At 36.8% G+C, this 20054-nt stretch overlaps 2 protein-coding genes across 2 annotated transcripts in view; one reads left to right on the forward strand and one right to left on the reverse strand.

The window, feature by feature from the left end:
• The window catches only part of LOC100134924 (cadherin-2), a 205783-nt gene that overhangs the window by 102833 nt on the left and 82896 nt on the right, over positions 1 to 20054 (forward strand). The window lies entirely within an intron of this gene.
• Positions 6115 to 7502, reverse strand: LOC134198783 (uncharacterized). Its single transcript, XM_062668236.1, has 3 exons — positions 7184 to 7502; positions 6464 to 6610; positions 6115 to 6339 (listed from the first exon to the last, which is right to left on the reverse strand). Exons 1-3 carry the CDS (start codon positions 7235 to 7237, stop codon positions 6181 to 6183), a joined length of 360 nt encoding a protein of 119 aa, XP_062524220.1. The 5' UTR covers positions 7238 to 7502; the 3' UTR covers positions 6115 to 6180.

Below are 20054 nucleotides of genomic sequence, written 5' to 3' on the forward strand. Positions count from 1 at the left end.
ATTAAATAGTGGAGAAATCAATAATAAATTACAGTTTCCGAAGCGAAGCGAGGGCGGGTCGCTAGTATTACATAAACGAAAGCAAAGATGTTTTAAATTGAAGTAAATAATTCAGTTGTCCTTGAATATGAAGTGTCTGGGTAGGTATTTGGGTCGCAGCGGGACGCTTCCACTCGAGACTTATCGTTCTCCGACAACAAATGGCTTCAACATCCGACGTCACGACTCGCACACGACGCGGCGACGTGACGTTTCTTTATCATATTTCATGTTAAATAACAGAAAGAAAGCCCTCTTTTTATCTCGATGCCTCATCGAAATGTCGCTGACATGTTTGAATGTTTATGACTCATTTTTGTCCACGTAAAACAAAAAAACTATCAGCACATTTATTAAATACAAAAATTCGACGTATCATTATTTGCACTTTTGACGCAGGAAGGATTGCGGTGCCAAAACGTTCCGACGTCTAATACAATACATACATTTAAAAATGATTTATAGTTTTACGTTTTGCGTACGATTGCGCCGATCGATCATCTTGAGTTTCGTTTCACTGGATACCATATGTGGACTGTAAAAGTGAACTGCGGCGCAGAGGATTGAATTGTGTATGAGGGAACGTTAACAGGTCGATAATGAAAAGCTATCGGGCACATACCGGGTCGGACGGAAACTCTCCAGCCGCGTGTCTAATGACGGCCCTCGCATTTAAATAGCCTGTTTCCGCACGAATCGTTTATACGTTACGGATGCTATTATATCGGTATGACATTAATTTCCTTTAAGTTATTGAAATATTTTAATTGCGAGTCAAATTATTATATGAGGGTTGTTTCCGTATGACCAATGCTAATACTGATCACTGTCGTCTAAATCAAGTGCTGTTTGAATTTTAATTAGTACGTGAAAATTTAAGGTTTTTTTTTCTGTGTTGCGGCTTCAAGATAACGTGTTTAGAGTTCTGGGCACAAGGGCTACTGACCTTATAGTTACTTCCGTCAGTAAGTTACCATGAAAGCCATTTGTTAATGTCGAGCGGAAATGCTTTAATATGTTTTGTAAACAGTCTAGGCGTCTTGCCAAAACGTTAACAGAACAAGATACTTCGAACGGCTCAGACGCGCTGGTCGTACTCGAACTTTTAACGGCACTGTGCCTTGTTCTCATTCATTTGAATGAACGAGCCGTTAGAACTCGCACAGAATTGTTTGTACGAAACAATCTGCTGAGCCAAATGAAATTTTAGTTCACTTATAAAGTTAAATAGATTTGTGGGTATCTTCCGCGGTTACGTTTAGCTTTGAGTTGCGTAGTTACGATTAATGCTTAAAAGTAGTTGTCGAAGTAGTCGTGGCCTAAATGATAAGACGTCCGGTGCATTCGTATCTAGCGAGGCGCCGGTGTTCGAATCCGGGTACCAATTTTTCTAATGAAATACGTACTTAAGAAATGTTCACAATTGACTTTCACGGCGAAGGAATAGCATCGTGTAATAAAAATCAAATCCGCAAAATTATTATTTGCGTAATTACAGGTGGTAGGACCTCGCTTGAGTCCACACAGGTAGGTACCACCACCCCGCCTATTTCTGCCGTGAAGCAGTAATGCGTTTCGGTTTGAAGGGTGGGCAGCCGTTGTAACTATACTGAGACCTTAGAACTCATCGTCCACCCATCTCAGCAATAAAAAAAAAAAGTCAATATTACATATGTACACAATATAACTTCATTACGTACAACAATTATAGTAAAAATCAGTGCTAAAACTGTCGATTCATTTTAAGATAATGAGCCGAGTTTAGCGATTCATTGTCCGTGGAAAATAATTAACTGACTGACTCGACACAAACTAAAGTACCAAGTCGGAAAGTCTAAAGATTATGCAAAGAAAGCTCCGATATAACTTCTCGAAGCTACATCGGCGTCGTTCATACCAGTAATTATTTTTAGTTGGGACGATTTCAAAATTCGAACGACGAACTGAAGCGCAATTCGAACGTACGTACTTATATAATTATATTAGGTATAAAAATTCGTAAACATAATTAAAATTACTGTTACAAATTAATCTCGCGTTTCTCATTTTACCGTGAACCGTAAAAGTAATTTTAATTACGCATATGCATTCTTCTCAGTCGTATGCACTCTTGGCGGAGTGGTCGTGGCCATCACTTCGGGTGGTGCGCTTCACCAGACGTCGCCATTCCTCGCGTCCCGCGGCCCTTCTTGTGCACTCGTTGACGGACCGTTTAGAGCCGCCTTTATATGGTCGGTCCATCGTAACGGTGATCTGCCGCACGATCTTGTACCCTCTATCATGCCTTGCACCACAAGGCGCTCAACTGAGTCGTCATCCCGCTGCGATACATGTTAGAAGAGAGTGAGAATGCGACCCTGAACGATGGAGGTTTTTTTGTAGCTTAGATCGGTGGACGAGTTCACGGTCCACCTGATATTAAGTGGTTACCGGAGCTTATAGACATCTACAAAGTAAATGCCGCCACCTACCTCGAGACATGAGTTGTAAGGTCTCAGTTTTTACAGTACAACGGCTGCCCCGCCCTTCAAACCGAAACGCATTACTGCTTCACGGCAGAAATAGGCAGGGTGGTGGTACCTCCCCCTGCGGACTCACAATACGTCCTACCACCAGTAAAAAATGGTAATGGATGCTTGATGCCGGGTTCCTGTAGAATTCGCTTAGACATGGTTAAATATAATAATATAATAATTGTGACTAAGTTCATGAGGAAAAATTGTGTAAATTATATAATATTAAATTCATTTCTCTTAGTGCAGTCCTTTAGCACTCCTTTTAGTGTGTAGTCAAAAAGCGTAATGCTCGGAGGGCTTTCATGAGCTTCATTGTTTTCAGACGGTAATTTATATTGTGCTTTAGGAAATTAGCGCGGGCGGTCGCCACAAGCTCAGGTGCCGCCACACCATTACCTCCCAGATTTACTCGGGAGATCTCGGCCTTTTACTAAGACGACTAATTTGTTATGTAATTATCAACGCTCATTAAAAATGTATTACGCAAAACAAAGTTTCTGTTGAGGTTTTCGTTTGAAATTAATTCAGTGTTGACCTCGGCGTGCTTGGTCCTTACACTTTTACAAAAGCATAAGTTAAATCGAATTATTCACTTCAACGAACGTGGATGTTCGCATAAATTATTTGCTTCATCGTTATTTCATTTGGAGTTATCCAATTGTACCGTTCGATACGATGCTTTAATTATCCCCCAATTATGAATCTGTTACAGTCAAAATTAAATTTAAAACTGTAGGCATATTGATTTGGTTGAAATTGTTGGTGATAGTCTGCGAAGGGTACCTATTATAAAGCAATTACGTCTGGATCCCTTAAATCGGGTAATGCCACTCCCGTCGATATGTCTATAGGCCGCTGCCTATGGGCTTCAATATCTACATCAATACCGCAAAGTTTTATAGTACTTCCAGGAACTTTTATTTTCAAAGAAATATATTTATCTTGTTTAGTTGTTTTTATTGTTTTTAGTGTACGTAGGTCGGTAAGTAAAACTCGAATAAAGGTACACTTAGTGTATTCGTTAGTCAAAATCAGCATTTTTATCCTTTTCAGTAATTACAAGACTTTTGCTTTATAAAGCACAAGTCCGGACTCGCCTGAAGTGCTGCTCCCATATCTGGGCCGGGACACCTAAATATCACTTTTTTTTTTTATTGCTTAGATGAGTGGACGAGCTCATAGCCCACCTGATGTTAAGTGGTTACTGGAGCCCATAGACATCTACAACGTAAATGCGCCACCCACCTGGAGATATAAGTTCTAAGGTCTCAAGTATAGTTACAACGGCTGCCCCACCCTTCAAACCGAAACGCATTACTGCTTCACGGCAGAAATAGGCAGGGTGGTGGTACCTACCCGTGCGGACTCACAAGAGGTCCTACCACCAGTAAATTCCACCAGCTTCTTCCATTTGACTCCATACAGAAGAGGGCCATTCGGATTGTCGATAATCCCATTCTCACGGATCGTTTGGAACCTCCTTCGGTACCCTCTGTATTTTGTACCGTGTGTTCCATGGGGAGTGCTCTGAGGAATTGTTCGAGATGATACCATCAGCTCGTTTTTACCATCGCACCGCCCGCCACCAGAGTAGAGTTCATCGATACTACCTGGAGCCACTGCGGTCATCCACAGTGCGTTTCCAGAGGTAATTTTTGCCACGTACCATCCGGCTATGGAATGAGCTCCCGTTTCCCGAGCGCTATGACATGTCCTTCTTCAAACGAGGGTTGTGGAGAGTATTAAGCGGTAGGCAGCGGCTTGGCTCTGCCCTTGGCTTTGCTGAAGTCCATGGGCGGCGGTAACCACTCACCATCAGGTGGGCCGTATGCTCGTCTGGCTACAAGGGCAAAAAAAAATTACAAAACTGTCAGTGAATACGTATTTTTTTGGTTCCATAATTAATTGGCATACAATTATAATGTTTAAACAAAAGAACTCTTAATGTAACGAAACAAAATAAATATTATTGTTTTCGTTTGTCAGCACTATAACCTGTGACCTGTGACCCTGCTCAAACGCTCGACTAATTAAAAACTTTTCCATTTTCCATTAAACCATTTTTATATAACTACTCGTCCGCTATATAAATTTTCTTTGAAGATACAAATGTAGGAAGATCCATGTCAACGGAAGGGATAAACCTTAATGGGTATCGCGTAGACCTCTACGAAAACGTCATCTGTTTCGGACGTACCGTGTAATGATGCTTACAAATAGTGTCGGGCGTGACAGAATTGCTTTTTCCTTTACAAGAGGTGTTCGGGTCTTGTATGAAATAAATTATGTGTTAATAATTATGATTAGTAAATTTGCGGAAAAATAATCTGTACTATACTAAAATACTAACTGTACTATACTAAAAAAAAAACTATACTGTTAGATGATTAATTCGACACAATCGTGTAAATGACCACAATTAAAATTACTGCAAATCTGTGTACCATTCAAAACATTCTAAATACACTGTCGAGAATATGCTCGTATATAGTTGAATGAAAAATTTTAATTAATTATTTTCTATTTACTACGCTTATATGTTTTTGTTTTTGTTTTACGTTTCGTGTTAATTATTTAATTTTAGGCATTGCGACGCCATAATCGTTTAGTTTTTTAAATGCGGTGACATTTAAATGGTGTTTAGTTGTAAGGTTAGTTTTTATATAGTTTAAGTTCACTGTTTATCTTCCAAATAAAATAAAATAACACAATGGAATTGAGACTTGAACCATATTTTAAGGTGGGTGATGGGATTCACGCTGTGTAGTCTATGGGCTCCGGTAACCATTTAACGCTAGATGGGTTTTTATCTCGCTCAACTATTTAAGCAATAAAGAAAATGTGACTATTGCCACTATTTATTTCTTGACTGTTCGTTGTAAACTATTTTCCTAATTACCTCTAATCAGTTTCTGGGTTACTGGTAGTTGTGTTGTGAGGTGTGGTATGAAGGTAGACTCTTTAATGCAATTGCTCGAGTAGTTAGTATAGCTGCTCTAATGCAATTGAGACATTGAACTTGTCCATAGAGCCGGGTAGCTTCATAACAGCGTCGGCCGTGAGCGCTTATGTACGATAAAAATGTAAACAGACATTTCATTTGTAACACAAGATTATGGAACTTCATAAATAAAATCAAGTCTCACTTACCGCTGTACAAAAAAAAATCAGGGCATTCATAATTTGTATCCTTTCTCCTCTTTTTGCGGTAACGGTGACAAGCAATGTGAGTCTCTCCCCTGAGACCATTTATAACGAGTTTTAATCGCGACACGGAAATTAGTTATATTACGCGTCTATTCGTTTCGCGACTGTATTATGGGCTCACAAAACGTGATCCTCTAGAGTCACGAAATAAATTATGAATAAAACGAATGAGATTCTCGTAATAATGAAAATGACGTCAGCATAATATAATGAATATTAAAGTAATTAATGTTTGAAGCGTGAAACACGCGTTTTGTTGGGTTTTAGTTGGGTGAAAATAACATCTTTGTTCGGTAGTTACTTGGATTAAATGGATTGCATTTATTCTTAACCACTCTTTAAATTAGCTAAATTGTGTAGTGTAATATATATATTTTTTAATTTACCAAACTAGGAACATGGCAAAGGTGTCTGTCATTCAATTACTATTTTTGATATCAATGATGGTGTCGACACAGAAAAAGTTGTCGTTTTTGTTAAACGAAAAAATTCTGAATTCATAGGTTCCGTAGAAAAATTTCGATCCAAGGAAGAGCTTGACTTTTTCAATGTAATTCAAGTGAATCGCGTAACTTCCCTGAGAACGAAAATAATCTGAATAATATTCTACTATTGATTGAACAGGATGCTCTTGATAAAATAACATTCAAGTAATTATAATTTTTTATCATTAATTATGATTTTAATTAAATGTCCATTACCTTGTTGATTTTGCAATTACTTGTAAGGTTAAATGAATCCATGATAATCGGGCCCAGCACGAAATGTTGACATGGCTTGTTGATAGCGTAGTTCCATAATTTTTTTGATGTCTTACCGTTTTGAATTGTACTGACAGTGATTTTGGCCTAAAATGTTACATTAATTATAGGAGTAAATTCGTCGTGCCATCACCGATATTTTGTTCCTTCATGCCTCTATATAAGATCGGCAATACTTGAATGCTGATGCTTAATGCGATACTGACCTAGTGGGGTCACCGACTAAGTCATTACCTTTGCTTATGGATATATTGCTGCGGACACAGCTAAGTCGCTGCCTCCAGATGAGACTTTACCAACTTCGTTTGTAAAAATAGATGTTATAGCTCTTTCGGTAGCCGGATGTTACGTGATAAAATTGATTTCACCGCAGAATGCAGTGGTCCAATTAACAAGGTTATAATCTGTTCAGATAACGGGTGGTGCAGTGGTAAAAAACAGAAGAGGGAATCATAGCGAACTGCTATTGAAAACCTCTCATTTTTTTGTTTCTTTACTCCATGTTTACATATATTTATGATTTTCATAACACGACTAAAGCCTTTAGGGGTCAGTTCCGTGATTACACATTAAATACTATTCCAATTTGTGACATTAATTACAACAAAAAATTATACAATAAAATTAAATGAGAATTAATGTTAATTATCTGATATTTACTGCGGTTGCAGGGCAGTCTTTTGGAAAATCCAAGAGAAACACAAGGTCTGACATATTTTGTGTGTTTTCCACTCCAAATTTACCGCAATCTGTCTGTTTTGGGCCCTTGCATGTTTCAAACTTTTGCCAGCTTAATGTGTAAGGACCCTGTGGAGAGAAAAAACACGGATTCAAATTGTAACCAAATTTATGAAATTTGTGTTACAATGCTCGACGTGAATTATCGCGGAAGTTTTAATTCAAACTTACATAGTTATCATTATCCGCTTGGTTCAACACCATTTGGTACAGGGAAACAAATAATACAAGATAAATCAACAACATTTTGAGACTCATCTGAAGACTGCGTGCTTTTTCCAAAATGAACACTGTAAAAATAATTTATTTAGTTCACAAGAAATAAATTTTGACTACCACACTCATTAAAAATATAATTTCCGGCAGTACATTTGCAGCAAATTACGTTTATTTCCTGTAGTTGAACATGAAAGGAAACCCGACTTCATTATTATGGTTATTGATGCGATAAATGTTATTTATTTACACCAGCAGAATTTTCCTAAAATACTTTGTGAGCTCACATACCGATCCCGTTCAATATTCAACACACGTGTTCTTTGTCTCACAATATAAGTACTCTACCGTCTGATAATGTTAATGTGGTGAGATGCTGGAAAGTCACGTGACATTAATCGGTTAAGGATTATATCGTGTAGCTCTAGTGATCATTAGTGTATTTTATTCCCAGGACCGTGGTGCTTAGCCCCCAAGAGGGCTTAATGCATTTCTCCATTACTCCCCCTTACCAACCGACGACAGTTGTTTTAGAGAATATGTTTTCTTTTTGATACACAACAGTTACATGTTTGGAAAAAATAGTCCGAGAGGTTTTGATACTTTAAAATCTTTCCGTACCTGTCTATAATTATTGGGCGTTCATAAGATATAGTTTAAATAAAACGAGCCATTGAAGTTTCAGTTTTAATGTATCTATATACTTAGTCTGACCATAAATACTGTTACAAAGGAAAACAAAAAAAATTTCTATTGCAAATAACATTTATTACTTTTACAGTGTGTCAGTTTAATACATAAATATAAAACCATTTAAAGTAGAAAAAGCTTATTCGAAGTGGTCTCCATTGGCTGCAATACAGTCCTTTAAACGTTGAGGCCAGTTATCAATAGAAGCACGCACTCTTTCCATGGGAAAAATTTTCACTGCCAATCGTACGGATTGTTTTAGGGACTCCAAATTATCATGGCGCTTAGAGCAAGCCGTGCTCTCTAAAGCTGACCATAAATCATAATCCAGCGGATTAAGATCGGGACTAGACGACGGCCAGTCTTCAGCTCTGATGCAGTCCAAAACTTTCGTTTCCAACCAAGACTGCGTAGACCGAGCTTTACGACCTGGCGCAGAGTCTTGCTGGAAGGACCATTCTTGATTATTGAACATGGTGTTGTTAAGGGGCTTCACTACCTTCTCAAGAATGGTACCTTGATACACTTGTGCCAATGTTTTGATACCTTTTTCACAAAAGTATGGCCCGGTCACTCCTTCATAGCTAACACCCCACCAAACCATCACTGAAGTCGGATAGTGCCCACGTTGCACTCTGTCGACTAATTGGGAAGCTTCTTTAGAGCTTTGAGCATAAATACGGTCATTTTGTTTGTTAAAATGTTGCTCAATTGTAAAAATTTTGTCATCCGTAAACAAAATTTTTCTATGACCTCCCTTTGCGTACCGCTTCAGTAGTTGTTTCGATTTTATCACCCTATTCTCTTTTAAATTATCAGTTAAGAAATGACCAGTACGTCTCTTATAGGCTGCAAGTCCTAAGTCATCTTTTAAAATACGCGACATGGTTCTAGGTGCTATCTTCATCTCCCGAGATAAAATCTTTTGCTTCCGGACAGGATTTCTTTGAATTCTTTCCCTTACTGCTTTGACCACCTTTTTCGTACGAACACTACGTGGACGACCAGATCTTTTTCTGTCACAAACAGAGGAGGTCTCATTGCACCTATTAATAGCCCGGTACACAAACATGTTACTAATACCAAGCGTATGGAGAGTTTTAAAAATTGCATTTGGCTCCATACCTACTTTGTGTAATGCAATCACAGCGATTCGGTTCTCTTTATCACCCCACTCCATTTTAATATCGCAAAATATTGTACAATGTATTGGCGCCAAAATAAGAAAACTCAATGAACAATCATATAAAAATGGCAGATTCCAAATTCAAATGTAATATTTTGTTTATTTTTAATTGTAACAGTATTTATGGCCAGACTAAGTATATATATGTATATGTATATATAAATTTTGATTTGCATTTGCGTAGCATAAGGATTTGGCGTGGGTTTTACAACCGGTCACCTACCTGACTTCAACCCTCCTTAGCAATGCTATCGGTGTAGCCAAGTTAGTAACCAGAGAAGTCTCTTAGACGCCTTTTTCAACAGCTATGGAAATATATGGGTCAGTCCAACTCTAAACCGGGAGCTACAAGGCCTAATGGTATGAAAGTATTTGGTCATGTGAGGGGAGGGGTCATTCTAAATAAATTAGATAAGACTGTGTGAAAAAAGATTAGATGAGAGAAGGGTATGAGTGCAGAGATGACGTACAATAGGCCTGAATAGAAGAAGACGTGCTGCACCAACCAAACATAAGGGATAAGGGCAAGAAGATTTGTTGATTTGAAGAACTTGATAAGCTCATGGCAGACCTGGTGTCAAATGTTTCCCAGAGCTCGTGAACACCAACCATCCCCATATTCATGCTTCATTTACATTAGAACCCTCCCCTTTCAATAGGAATGGATGATTGATTCATAAGCAAAATAGCTGGTGTCCAACTTGGACTATATATCGCCAGTAATAATAGTGGAATAGTAGCCACTCGTCATAATATTGACAGATATCTACAGTTACGCATGAGCATCGGTGGTTGAACGAATCTGTGGCTGACTGTGTCATAGGAAACTATTGCTATTTTGTGACGCCTTATATAAGTTTATATGTCAGTCCCTGGTTTCCCATAGTACAGGAAATCCTAGCTTGGGGCCAGATGACCGTGTGTGAGTTACCCCAGATTGATTATTTATGACCCGAACTCTTGACTTGGTCTCGACTCTGAAAAGTTGCGCATTTCAACAAAGTCAATCGTATTTTTTTTAAACTTATAATTAAAGAAAATATTAATTGAGTTACAACTCGATTAATATTTAATATATTAATAATGGTATTCGATGCAAAACTAAATACCATTTTGATAAAGGCAACTTGATTTTTTTTTGTAAAATTAATCAGCGCTGTAAATGTTTGGTGAATTTAATGAAATGTCAATGTTACTCCGATCAAAATTGATATTTTAACGGCACCGCGATTTGATATTTTGGCGTTAAATTATGGATGGACGGATAGATACTTCATTATGTTACGGTAAGGTAATTTAGTCAAATCAATTCACCGTCTTACATATTCTGCAGCTGCCGAGTTTAATAACATCTTTGATAAAGACGTGTAGCCGGTTTAGGGTTGAATGCGAGGCGGTAACGGCTCGCCCTCGTCGCGGCGCCGTCGACCGCTGTCTGTTGGACCCAAATATGGGGGTACCTCCGTCATATTCCTTACCGCAGCGACTCATTCATATGGATAGTGCGGAATAGTTTACATATTTTGATGCGAGGCTGCTTTAATAAAGTCATTAATTTTAATAAACCAGCGCCTACGTTTATAACGTTTGTGTTCGCAGGTAATCACTTCCCGTTTACGCGTCATAGTCGGTGTACTGATCTGAGTTGCTTAGTTAATTATATTTATATTATTGGAAATGTTAAGTTATTAATAATATTTTTATGAGTTTAAATACGTGAAGTAATGCGTTTGTGTGTAAAACGGATTAGTTGAAATGCTTTTTATGCTTATTTTGGTTCACGTCCATATGACTCCATCATGTCGCTCAAGGACATCAGCAATGCTAGGGACACATCAACGGCGCTGCCTTATTTGCCAGAGTTGCTCACATATCGGTATTTTCCCGAAGCGAACAAAACGGAATTCAAGTTTGTTTTTTGGGGTCAATTTATGGAAGGAAACGTAACCGCAATCATCGTCCATTATTAAGTCCTTTGTAACACTGCGAACCTTCGATCCGAATATCATGTTCTTCTAATAAATTGGATAAATACATGTTATAGCATTTCTTTTATCTTGAATAATAATGGATACAAGAAAATTTAACGACAATGCTCGTAAAGAGCAATGTTTACGTTCATAAAAATTCATGTGTGGCTCCGGAGCGGGCGGTATTGTATTTATAAGTTCTTTATAGCTGTAACAGTAATATCGGATTTCTTTTAAGAATTTTTTTTATTAGCATTGACTAATAAAACTAGTATTCTTAGTAGTTTTTATAGTTGAATGGAAGAGGCTGATTACAGCCCCGTAAAGGACTAAGTGTGCTCGAGGGGTGATAAATGGGGGTGGGTACAGAGGGTTGCACAGTAACGCCACTCGAGTCAGGGGTAGCGGTGTGGAACGCTGAGCGCAGAGCTCGCTGCGGGATGATTGATAGTGCTTTATGTTATACTAAATTAGTTATTGATGTAATATCTCTCGATATGAAATTAAATGCAATAATGATTATATTGGGTACTTAATTGAACGGTGTACGCGAGACATTTATTTGTACTTTGAACAATGCAATCCGAATATTAAAACCTATAGTAATAACTTCGACCGCATGTATGAAGATAGACGTCGATTTCGCGTTGGTTTGTTCGCATATGTAAATTATTTATAGGCATATGTTTCACGGTGTCCCTAGTTTGGCAAATGTCCATGATCAATGTTGTTTACTTGTTTGTGATTTACATTTTTTTTTTGCTTTCATTCGAAGTATTAAATGGAAAATAAAGGAATATAGATATAGGGATGATAATTCTATAATTCTAGAGATAAGAATTTAGAATAGATAAAAATTTATACAGTATTGAGTTAATAAGCCGGAATTATGTTTCGAATTCCTTTTATACTAAACTCTAACACACTCAATATACTCAGCCCCGCAGAGACCGCTTTATTTTGATTAAATCATTTATTTTCGCGTCTGAAGTGTCCTAGAGGCGGACCCACTTGTGACGTTTCCCGTTTCTTCAATAGCGAAATTACCCAAACTCTGGCGTGTTTGCCGAAGACACGTGTCGAGTGTTTGGGTGGCGCTCGGCGATTAACTTTTTTAGTGCCGAAGTCCATTTGCCCGTATAAATTGAATACGGAGACAGTAAAAGTAACGCAAAGGGTATCTTAAGAACGCGCCAGGTCGATTCTCCAGTCGTATTTATTGCCAATAAAACAGTAATACTATTGGAGGCTCCTTGATGTCGTTTCGATTTCTGAATAAGACTATTAGAGATATATTTTTAATTCCTGCCCCGATTGATAATAGACAATGGGAAACTTTTGTAACATTTCGTACGAAAATATAGAATCTTGTTGTATATGATGTATATTAATTATTTTTATAGATAAACAGCAGTGAATCACAAGCCTTGACTGGCATTTAGAAGTAAGTCACCGGTACCCTACGTGGCACACTCTAGTAATTATGTCGAATTCTGTTACTAAGCGCCTGGATTGCGTAACTATTCTATTATTTTTAATGTATATTTTAGTCTGTTAGGTCTCTTAGAAATAAATATATTTTTAGAATCTTCGGATTCGTCTCTCCCACAGTCTACTAGATATTCCGGGGCCTTAGTAACAAAAATCGACACTTACTACAGTACGCCACGTAGGACACCGGTGACCTACATGACAGTCAAAGAGTTAAATATCATTCGAATGGTATAGTAGTAGATAAAGTATTAACCTTGAATTCCTTTACCGTATTCAGGAACAATGAAGGAATATATAATCACTCTTAAATATAAATATGAAATGGATATGAAACCTAACCTCGACCAGTTGGTACCTGATTAGTCGCCTCAATTTAGAAGCGTCCGCATTCCGATAGCGTCGTGAATATCGGAATAGTTCTCATTCCCGACCTGAAATCGTTCGGGAATTGTATAAGGATCTATACATACGAATTCTAGCTCGTTTAAACTTATACATAGCACGAAATGTATTCGAATATAAGGGGTATTTAGGAAAAGTACGGATATATAACGTGTCCATTGAAAAACCTGCACATAGGCATTAGACTAAGTGACTACGTGGGTACACGCAGTTCATGCTTCATCTGGTCTGGGATCGAAAACTATAGACATGAAAAATGCTTTGGGATATGGAATAAAATACTTAGTGGCGCTCTCGACTATTCGCCGAAAATCGCGGGTTAGATTCTCACTTCAGTTTCATATTCGGGTGACGACCAATTTGTTTGCTCTTTGTATGGGTATTAATTAAAAATCTATCTAAAGATAAATAAATACGTATTTCAAACTCTGGCTTCTAGTTATTTTTTTATTTATTTTTTGTTGGTTAGATGGGTGGATGACTCTCAGCCCACCTGGTGTTTCGTGGTTACTGGAGCCCATAGACATTACAACATAAATGCGCCACCCACCTTGAGATATAAGTTCAAAGGTCTCAGTATAGTTACAACGGCTACCCCACCCTTCAAACCGAAACGCATTACTGCTTCACGGCCGAAATAGGCAGGACAGTGGTACCTACCCGTGCGGACTCACAAGAGGTCCTACCACCAGTGAGTACAGGGAATCCTAGTTTAGGTCCAGATGTCAGTGTGTGATTTGATCACGATTATTTATATTTTTAAAACCTTGAAACAACAGTACACGATCGCTAATTTAAATAGAGAGAATAGTAGTTAGGTACTAGCGCGAGTGGTGTTCACGCAATATTTTACCAACCGCTGGCTTTCTATCTGAACATAACCTAGTGATGAGTTATCAATTAAAATAAATTACGAAATAAACGATGAGCATTCTTTCAGAGTTTCGTATTAGGACCCTTTTCAGTTCAAATACAGGGTGTAATGAAAATTTTTCTGAACGTTAACTATAATAGTATACCTCGACATAAGCTAAAAACAATTTACATTTGCTATCCTAATCATGAATATCTAGAAGTTTATTTCATAAGCAACTGGATTTAGCGAATCCTTTTGCGTCACACGAGTCAGATGACCGCGTGCGTTATCTGAATTTTAAATATTTCACATTGCGTGCAGACTTAAAAAAAAACATTAGCCAACGTGTATTCGATCGACATCTTTGATAAATCGAGTACTTATTTTGTTTTCAAAAGAATCTCCCTCTCAAAAGATACTCGCAAAAATAACGGTAAAATGCTAATAATGTGTGAGAACACTCATTGAACAATGGCATAATTATTTACATACGCCGTTGTGTTTATATACGAAAATGTGATAGGTTTCCTGTTAATAATTTCGCTTCCTGTATACACGTACCTCTAGTTGATAGTTTTCAGTTAATAGTATCGTGTTCAATCAAATATCCTTATTAGGATCGTGTCTGTGGATTTATACTCATCTAACAAATTAATACCGTCATATGCGTTACAACAAGCAGTGCCACTAATAATATAAAGTTCCATTTCTTTTTCTTTTTTTGTAAATATCATTCAGTTATAAAAATTACTCAGACGTAGGTATGTGTCACAAAAATTCATTTAATTCTTTGAATGAAAAGGGTTCGCTCGCGATGACAAGGATTGTTGTAAAGATTAACAATTTCAAAAATTACCGAAAAAAAAATGTTTCAAAATTAATGCTCAGTGATGGATGGATTTGTAAGAATCAGATTTATGTCCTTTGATAATGTGTTATTGTTTCGGATCATTTGAATGTATTCTATATAATATATCCGTATGTTGAAGTACGTTTTATTAGACATAATACGTATGTTGATACAGCTTATCATCTATGGATGGATTTAGTTATGATTTTTCTTCTTTATTAAAGGAAACTTCCCGGCACGAAAGAATATACTGAAACAAAAATCTTCACAGACAGGACTCAGCAACCTAACTAGGACAAGACCATCTATCAAGTCGTATAATGAATCTTTATCCGCGTGATTACACGCGAGCGAGATGAAAAACGACATCAAATAATGTCTAGACCACATCGATATTAATTTTCAATATACGTTTATACCTATCTTGTTTTCAGTTTATGCCTTCAAATGTCGTTTAAACTTCGGGATAGATTTCTGGTATAGTATAATCAATGTACGATGGCGGCGGAGGTAGTTTAAACAAATGTAAAATCTTTATTCATACGTTAGAATATTGCGCTATTACAAAACTGTTACAGACAAGAGCCACATTGATGATATTAGAAAAAGCATGTGTTGTTCAGATTAACGACGCCTTTATCGATTTTTATATAATATCCTAATTAAAAGTTCTCGATCGATCGAATACGTATATAAAATTAACGTTCACAGCATTTATTAAATTGTTGGGGCAATGCTTTAAAAGTTGTGAGAATTCCGTTTTTTTTTAAATGAAAGATCATTAAAGAATATATAACTTGGCGAACTTCTCATCTAAAACTCCAGAGGCTCTATAGACTTTTCGCGGCTTATGACGTCCTCGAAGCGAAACTTGAATTTTTAATGAGGACTGAAAATTTACCAATAACTAAACGTTTAACTTTTAATTGCAAACTTCGTACGTAACGTACAATTTATTTATATCAAACGTTAATTTAAAGTTCAATTTAATTGTGTGCACCAAAATATCTCTGGAATATAGATAGTGATTACGTTTTAATGAGTAATTTGTGTAAGTTATATTTTATTATGGTATCCAAATGCTAAATCTATCATTTATTAGTTCAATTCACATTTAGGCACCATAATTCGAAACCTCGGAAATAATATAATAAAAAACCCGAGACTAAACCATAAAAGTAGTTACAGCTATGACTACGATTCGCGAAAAACGAAAAAGTCAATGCTATTATTTAACTAATATAAAATGGCGATTGTCTGAATCGTCGTTTCGAATCATTTATTGGGTTTTCTTCAACTCCAAAGAACTGGCTGGGTCCGCATCTATTTACGGTCTTGTATAAACTAACTTTGATAGAACTTCCTAAGGGAACTGAAACCTTTCTTACCTTCCCGAACCTCTTTAGGAACAACGAAAGTGATTGATTTATATTAAGATTTTTCAACCTAGTCAGATAATTTATAATCCATGATAACTTTTGCAACGAAATTCAAATGTTTCCAAAAATAATATCTTCCGCGTTCATTTCTGTCAATTGTAACTGTCGTGCTGTTCGTAACTGTCAATTGAACCTATCAAGGTTTACGTAAAACAAAACAAAGCGGAAATCATTACACAAAATGGCCCAAAGAATCTGTCAATCGTGAAAACCACGCCAAATTCGCGAGTATTTTGTTGGCCTAATTCGTAATTTCGAACGAAATCCTTTTGAAACAGCAGTATAATGTAAATTTATTCCTGCTGCATAATTTGTAATTTTCGACTCAATTTCACCCACTCAGCCTTATCTACTTTTCCTTATCACGGCGAGTTCCACGATATTGAGCCCTTTTGATCCATTGCGCAAATTGTGTGAATCATCCTCTTTGATAATGGCCTGGGGATTGATCGGTCATAGAAAATTGTGGGTTTCATGAATTTTCAAAGTTTCTTGAATTTTATAACGATCACACTCTTAAAATTACGTAATTTGTTCTTGGTCGCCATCTGTTTAAAGAAAATTCTATTTTTTTATTGCTTAGATTAGTGGACGAGCTGAACCACTACTACCTGTTGTTAAGTGGTTATCGGAGCCCTCAGACATCAAAAAAGTAAATGCCGCCACCCATCTTGAGACATGAGTTCTAAGTTTTAGTTTTAACAGTACAACAGCTGCCCCACCCTTCATACCGATATTAATTATTGCTTAACGGCAAATGTAGGCAGGGTGGTGGAACCTATCAGTGCGGGCCAATTAGTCAAAGAATCGACAAATACTAATTCTTCGCGCTACTGACCCAATGTGCGACGATGTCCACACACCATTAGATGGAGTAAAGAAAGATCAAAAAACATATATTCGAATTATAAAATGAAAATAATTTACCCAGATTTTTACCACTGCTCTAGGACTAAAACTAACATTAAATCTCAGTAAAGAGGTCACAAAAAGTTCACGATATCCGAAAAATACCAAATTTACATTTAAAAAAAATGTTGCGTATACTTAAATTTCGTCATTACTGTTTTTATACACCGACTCATCAAAACTAAACACGTTAACAAAGACAATGTAGTATTGATTCATATTTTATGTGTCCATAAAGAACAAGTTCTTAAACCCGAAGGTATCCGTTCCATCTATCAACCGAAGTATGTATCCGTGGCTGACTTCGGACCGGAGGGTCGAAGATAAACTCACTTTATGAATCTATGAACGCACTACTGAGCTGAATTTAATTTAGTTAATGGAAAACAGGGTATCTAGAAGCAACGTTCCGCGAGCGAGTTTATTTAAGAGCAGCGATAGTTTTACACTTGTCACTTTATATAAACCCGAGTTTATACCCTATTCGAATTGAGACAAGGACATTTTAATTAAAACTGCTGCAAGTCTAAATGTTTCTGTCAGTTCGTTTGCCAAATCAGATTTATAGGATCCCAAATTCTCACCTTAAATTCAAAACGGTTACATATATAGGGTACTGTCCAGAGCACTAGGCACAGGTTTAGACCGCTTGGAAATGTAAGTTTTTATTAATTGATTAAACAAAGACGGGCCATGAATTTCATGGGCTTCTGATGTTAACCGATTGCCGGGGTTCATTAGCGTCACTGCGTAAATGCGGTGTTATTATTTTACAATTAATCATTTGTGCTAGCTCGCAACATGCCCTATCAGTTTCAAATTAGCACGGTAGGAAAATAATTGAAGATCGCCTATGGCTGATGATTGGAAATAGCATTATCTTTTGGTTAATATCGAAATAGGCCATTTCCAATATATACTCTTCAAAGTATTCATGAAACCGGTACAGCACAGATCATTTAACATTCGTTCGATACGTTGACTTCGATTTTAGATCAATGAATACAATCGCACAAAGCAATATTATAGTTAGTGAGTGGTATTGGGTTGTGGTTTTGGAGAGATTTGGACTAGAAGTTGTGAATCGTTCGGCGTTGATGTTTCATTTCGGTTACAACTCACTGCCTAATCCTCAATGTCGGTTGAATTCTATTGTCGTTATAGTTTGATTTAACTTCATTTGTAACCGTCAAACATTGAATGGATTGCGAACTAAAAGGTCACTCAGTTTTGTTGAATGTAATTTCGATCCCAAATCCTTATGTGGTGTAAATATCTCGAAGTCAATATGGAGTAAGGTTTGGCACGATGAATAGGGATTACTCCTAGACCATTAAACTAGCCTCCTTTTGAAATAACGCAAGTAGCGTTTTTTGCTTCAGAACCAGAGCTATTGTCACTACTATTTTTATTTTCTAAAAGTTAAGAAGATACCGTCTATCTAAAAATTTGGTGAGTGATGGCCGTCGCTTGCATCATTAACATGATGGTAAATGGCTATGATTACTGAACGGAATTTCTGCATCTTCTGTCTGAACTTTATAAATAAATATTTCAATTAATTTAAACGATTTTTACAGAAGAATATATATAAATCCTTTAGATATCTGTGTTCATTCTGTGCATAATCTTATTTAAGAATTAGTCTAAACGTTGGACATGTACATATGTAGTTCTTTCTTTGAGTCGTTCAATCGTTCATCACGTACTCAATGTCTAGTCATGAACGGGCTCTTTCTGTCCAATAGATTGTCCGTACTTACGTCTTACAGGTAACTGTCACGCTTCATCACCTTAACATTATGTCATGCAAAACACTTCAACCAAATACATATAAGTGTAACCCTAAAATAATAGTAAAATATCAGATTAATTATATTATGTTCCCGCGGATACTGGCTCTGCTCTCGTTCGAATAGCCGATATAATGTAGGAGATGGACGTTTTTTATATTAATTATCTGGACGGATAAATATTTGAAACAGAGTCCTTTGCTAGTTAGGAATTAATTATTCTGTTTTTGAAGCGAAACTGGATTTATAAAGCGACTCTCCCGGATTGAGGATTATAAATTGAAATGTTAAAATAATTAATTCGTACAACCTTTCTAATGCTTGTGTAAAGTGAATTGTACAATAGCTTTTTTTTTAAGGTAGTGTTTTACAGCACTTCTTATTACGTGCATATTTTGTCCATTTCAATTATTTCAAACCGATTCAAGCTAACCATGAAAAGTAGTAGTTAATTTAAGAGATTCCGTTTTCGTTTTATTCCGTCTTACAGCTGCTTAAGAGTCTTTACAAAGCTTGTTTTTAATAAAAGACTTTGTTTTGCGTACCACGAATTCACCGACGGAGCTCAAAGTTTTATGAAAGCGACGATCTCGGAGGTTTTTTAGTTTTTGTTTAAATACTGAACTATGGAACTTAAACTTTCTGCATTCAATGGCCTCGAGTTGCGATTTTAACCTATATTATGGATTCTGGAAACAAATAGGAGACAAGACCCTACATGTCTACAATAAATACTGAATATATCTTTCACAAAAATTCTGACTTCAACCGGGAACCGTATTCAGCACATTAATACAGTATTCAAGGTCACTGACTAATCCGATATTACTTTTATAAAAATAAATAGATAATCAAGTATATTTTGCACGGTCATTTGGCCTTGGGGCCATCATAGTTTGGACTAAGATACTCGGTACTAAAGGATAAATTATATGGAGACCATGCTTAACAAGAACGTTACAGCAAAGTCGAGGCTCAGCCAGGAGGA

This window comes from Bombyx mori, chromosome 4, assembly GCF_030269925.1.
Source record: "Bombyx mori chromosome 4, ASM3026992v2".
Taxonomy (NCBI): domain Eukaryota; kingdom Metazoa; phylum Arthropoda; class Insecta; order Lepidoptera; family Bombycidae; genus Bombyx; species Bombyx mori.

What these genes read in the sequence shown, in the direction of transcription:
- LOC134198783 (XM_062668236.1), bottom strand. Translation starts at nt 7,237, where the DNA reads ATGTCAGACCTTGTGTTTCTCTTGGATTTTCCAAAAGACTGCCCTGCA. An exon ending in AAGACTGCCCTGCAACCGCA is followed by an intron (nt 6,611 to 7,183) that starts GTAAATATCAGA and finishes GTAACATTTTAG; the next exon opens with GCCAAAATCACTGTCAGTAC. An exon ending in GTAATTGCAAAATCAACAAG is followed by an intron (nt 6,340 to 6,463) that starts GTAATGGACATT and finishes TTTCGTTCTCAG; the next exon opens with GGAAGTTACGCGATTCACTT.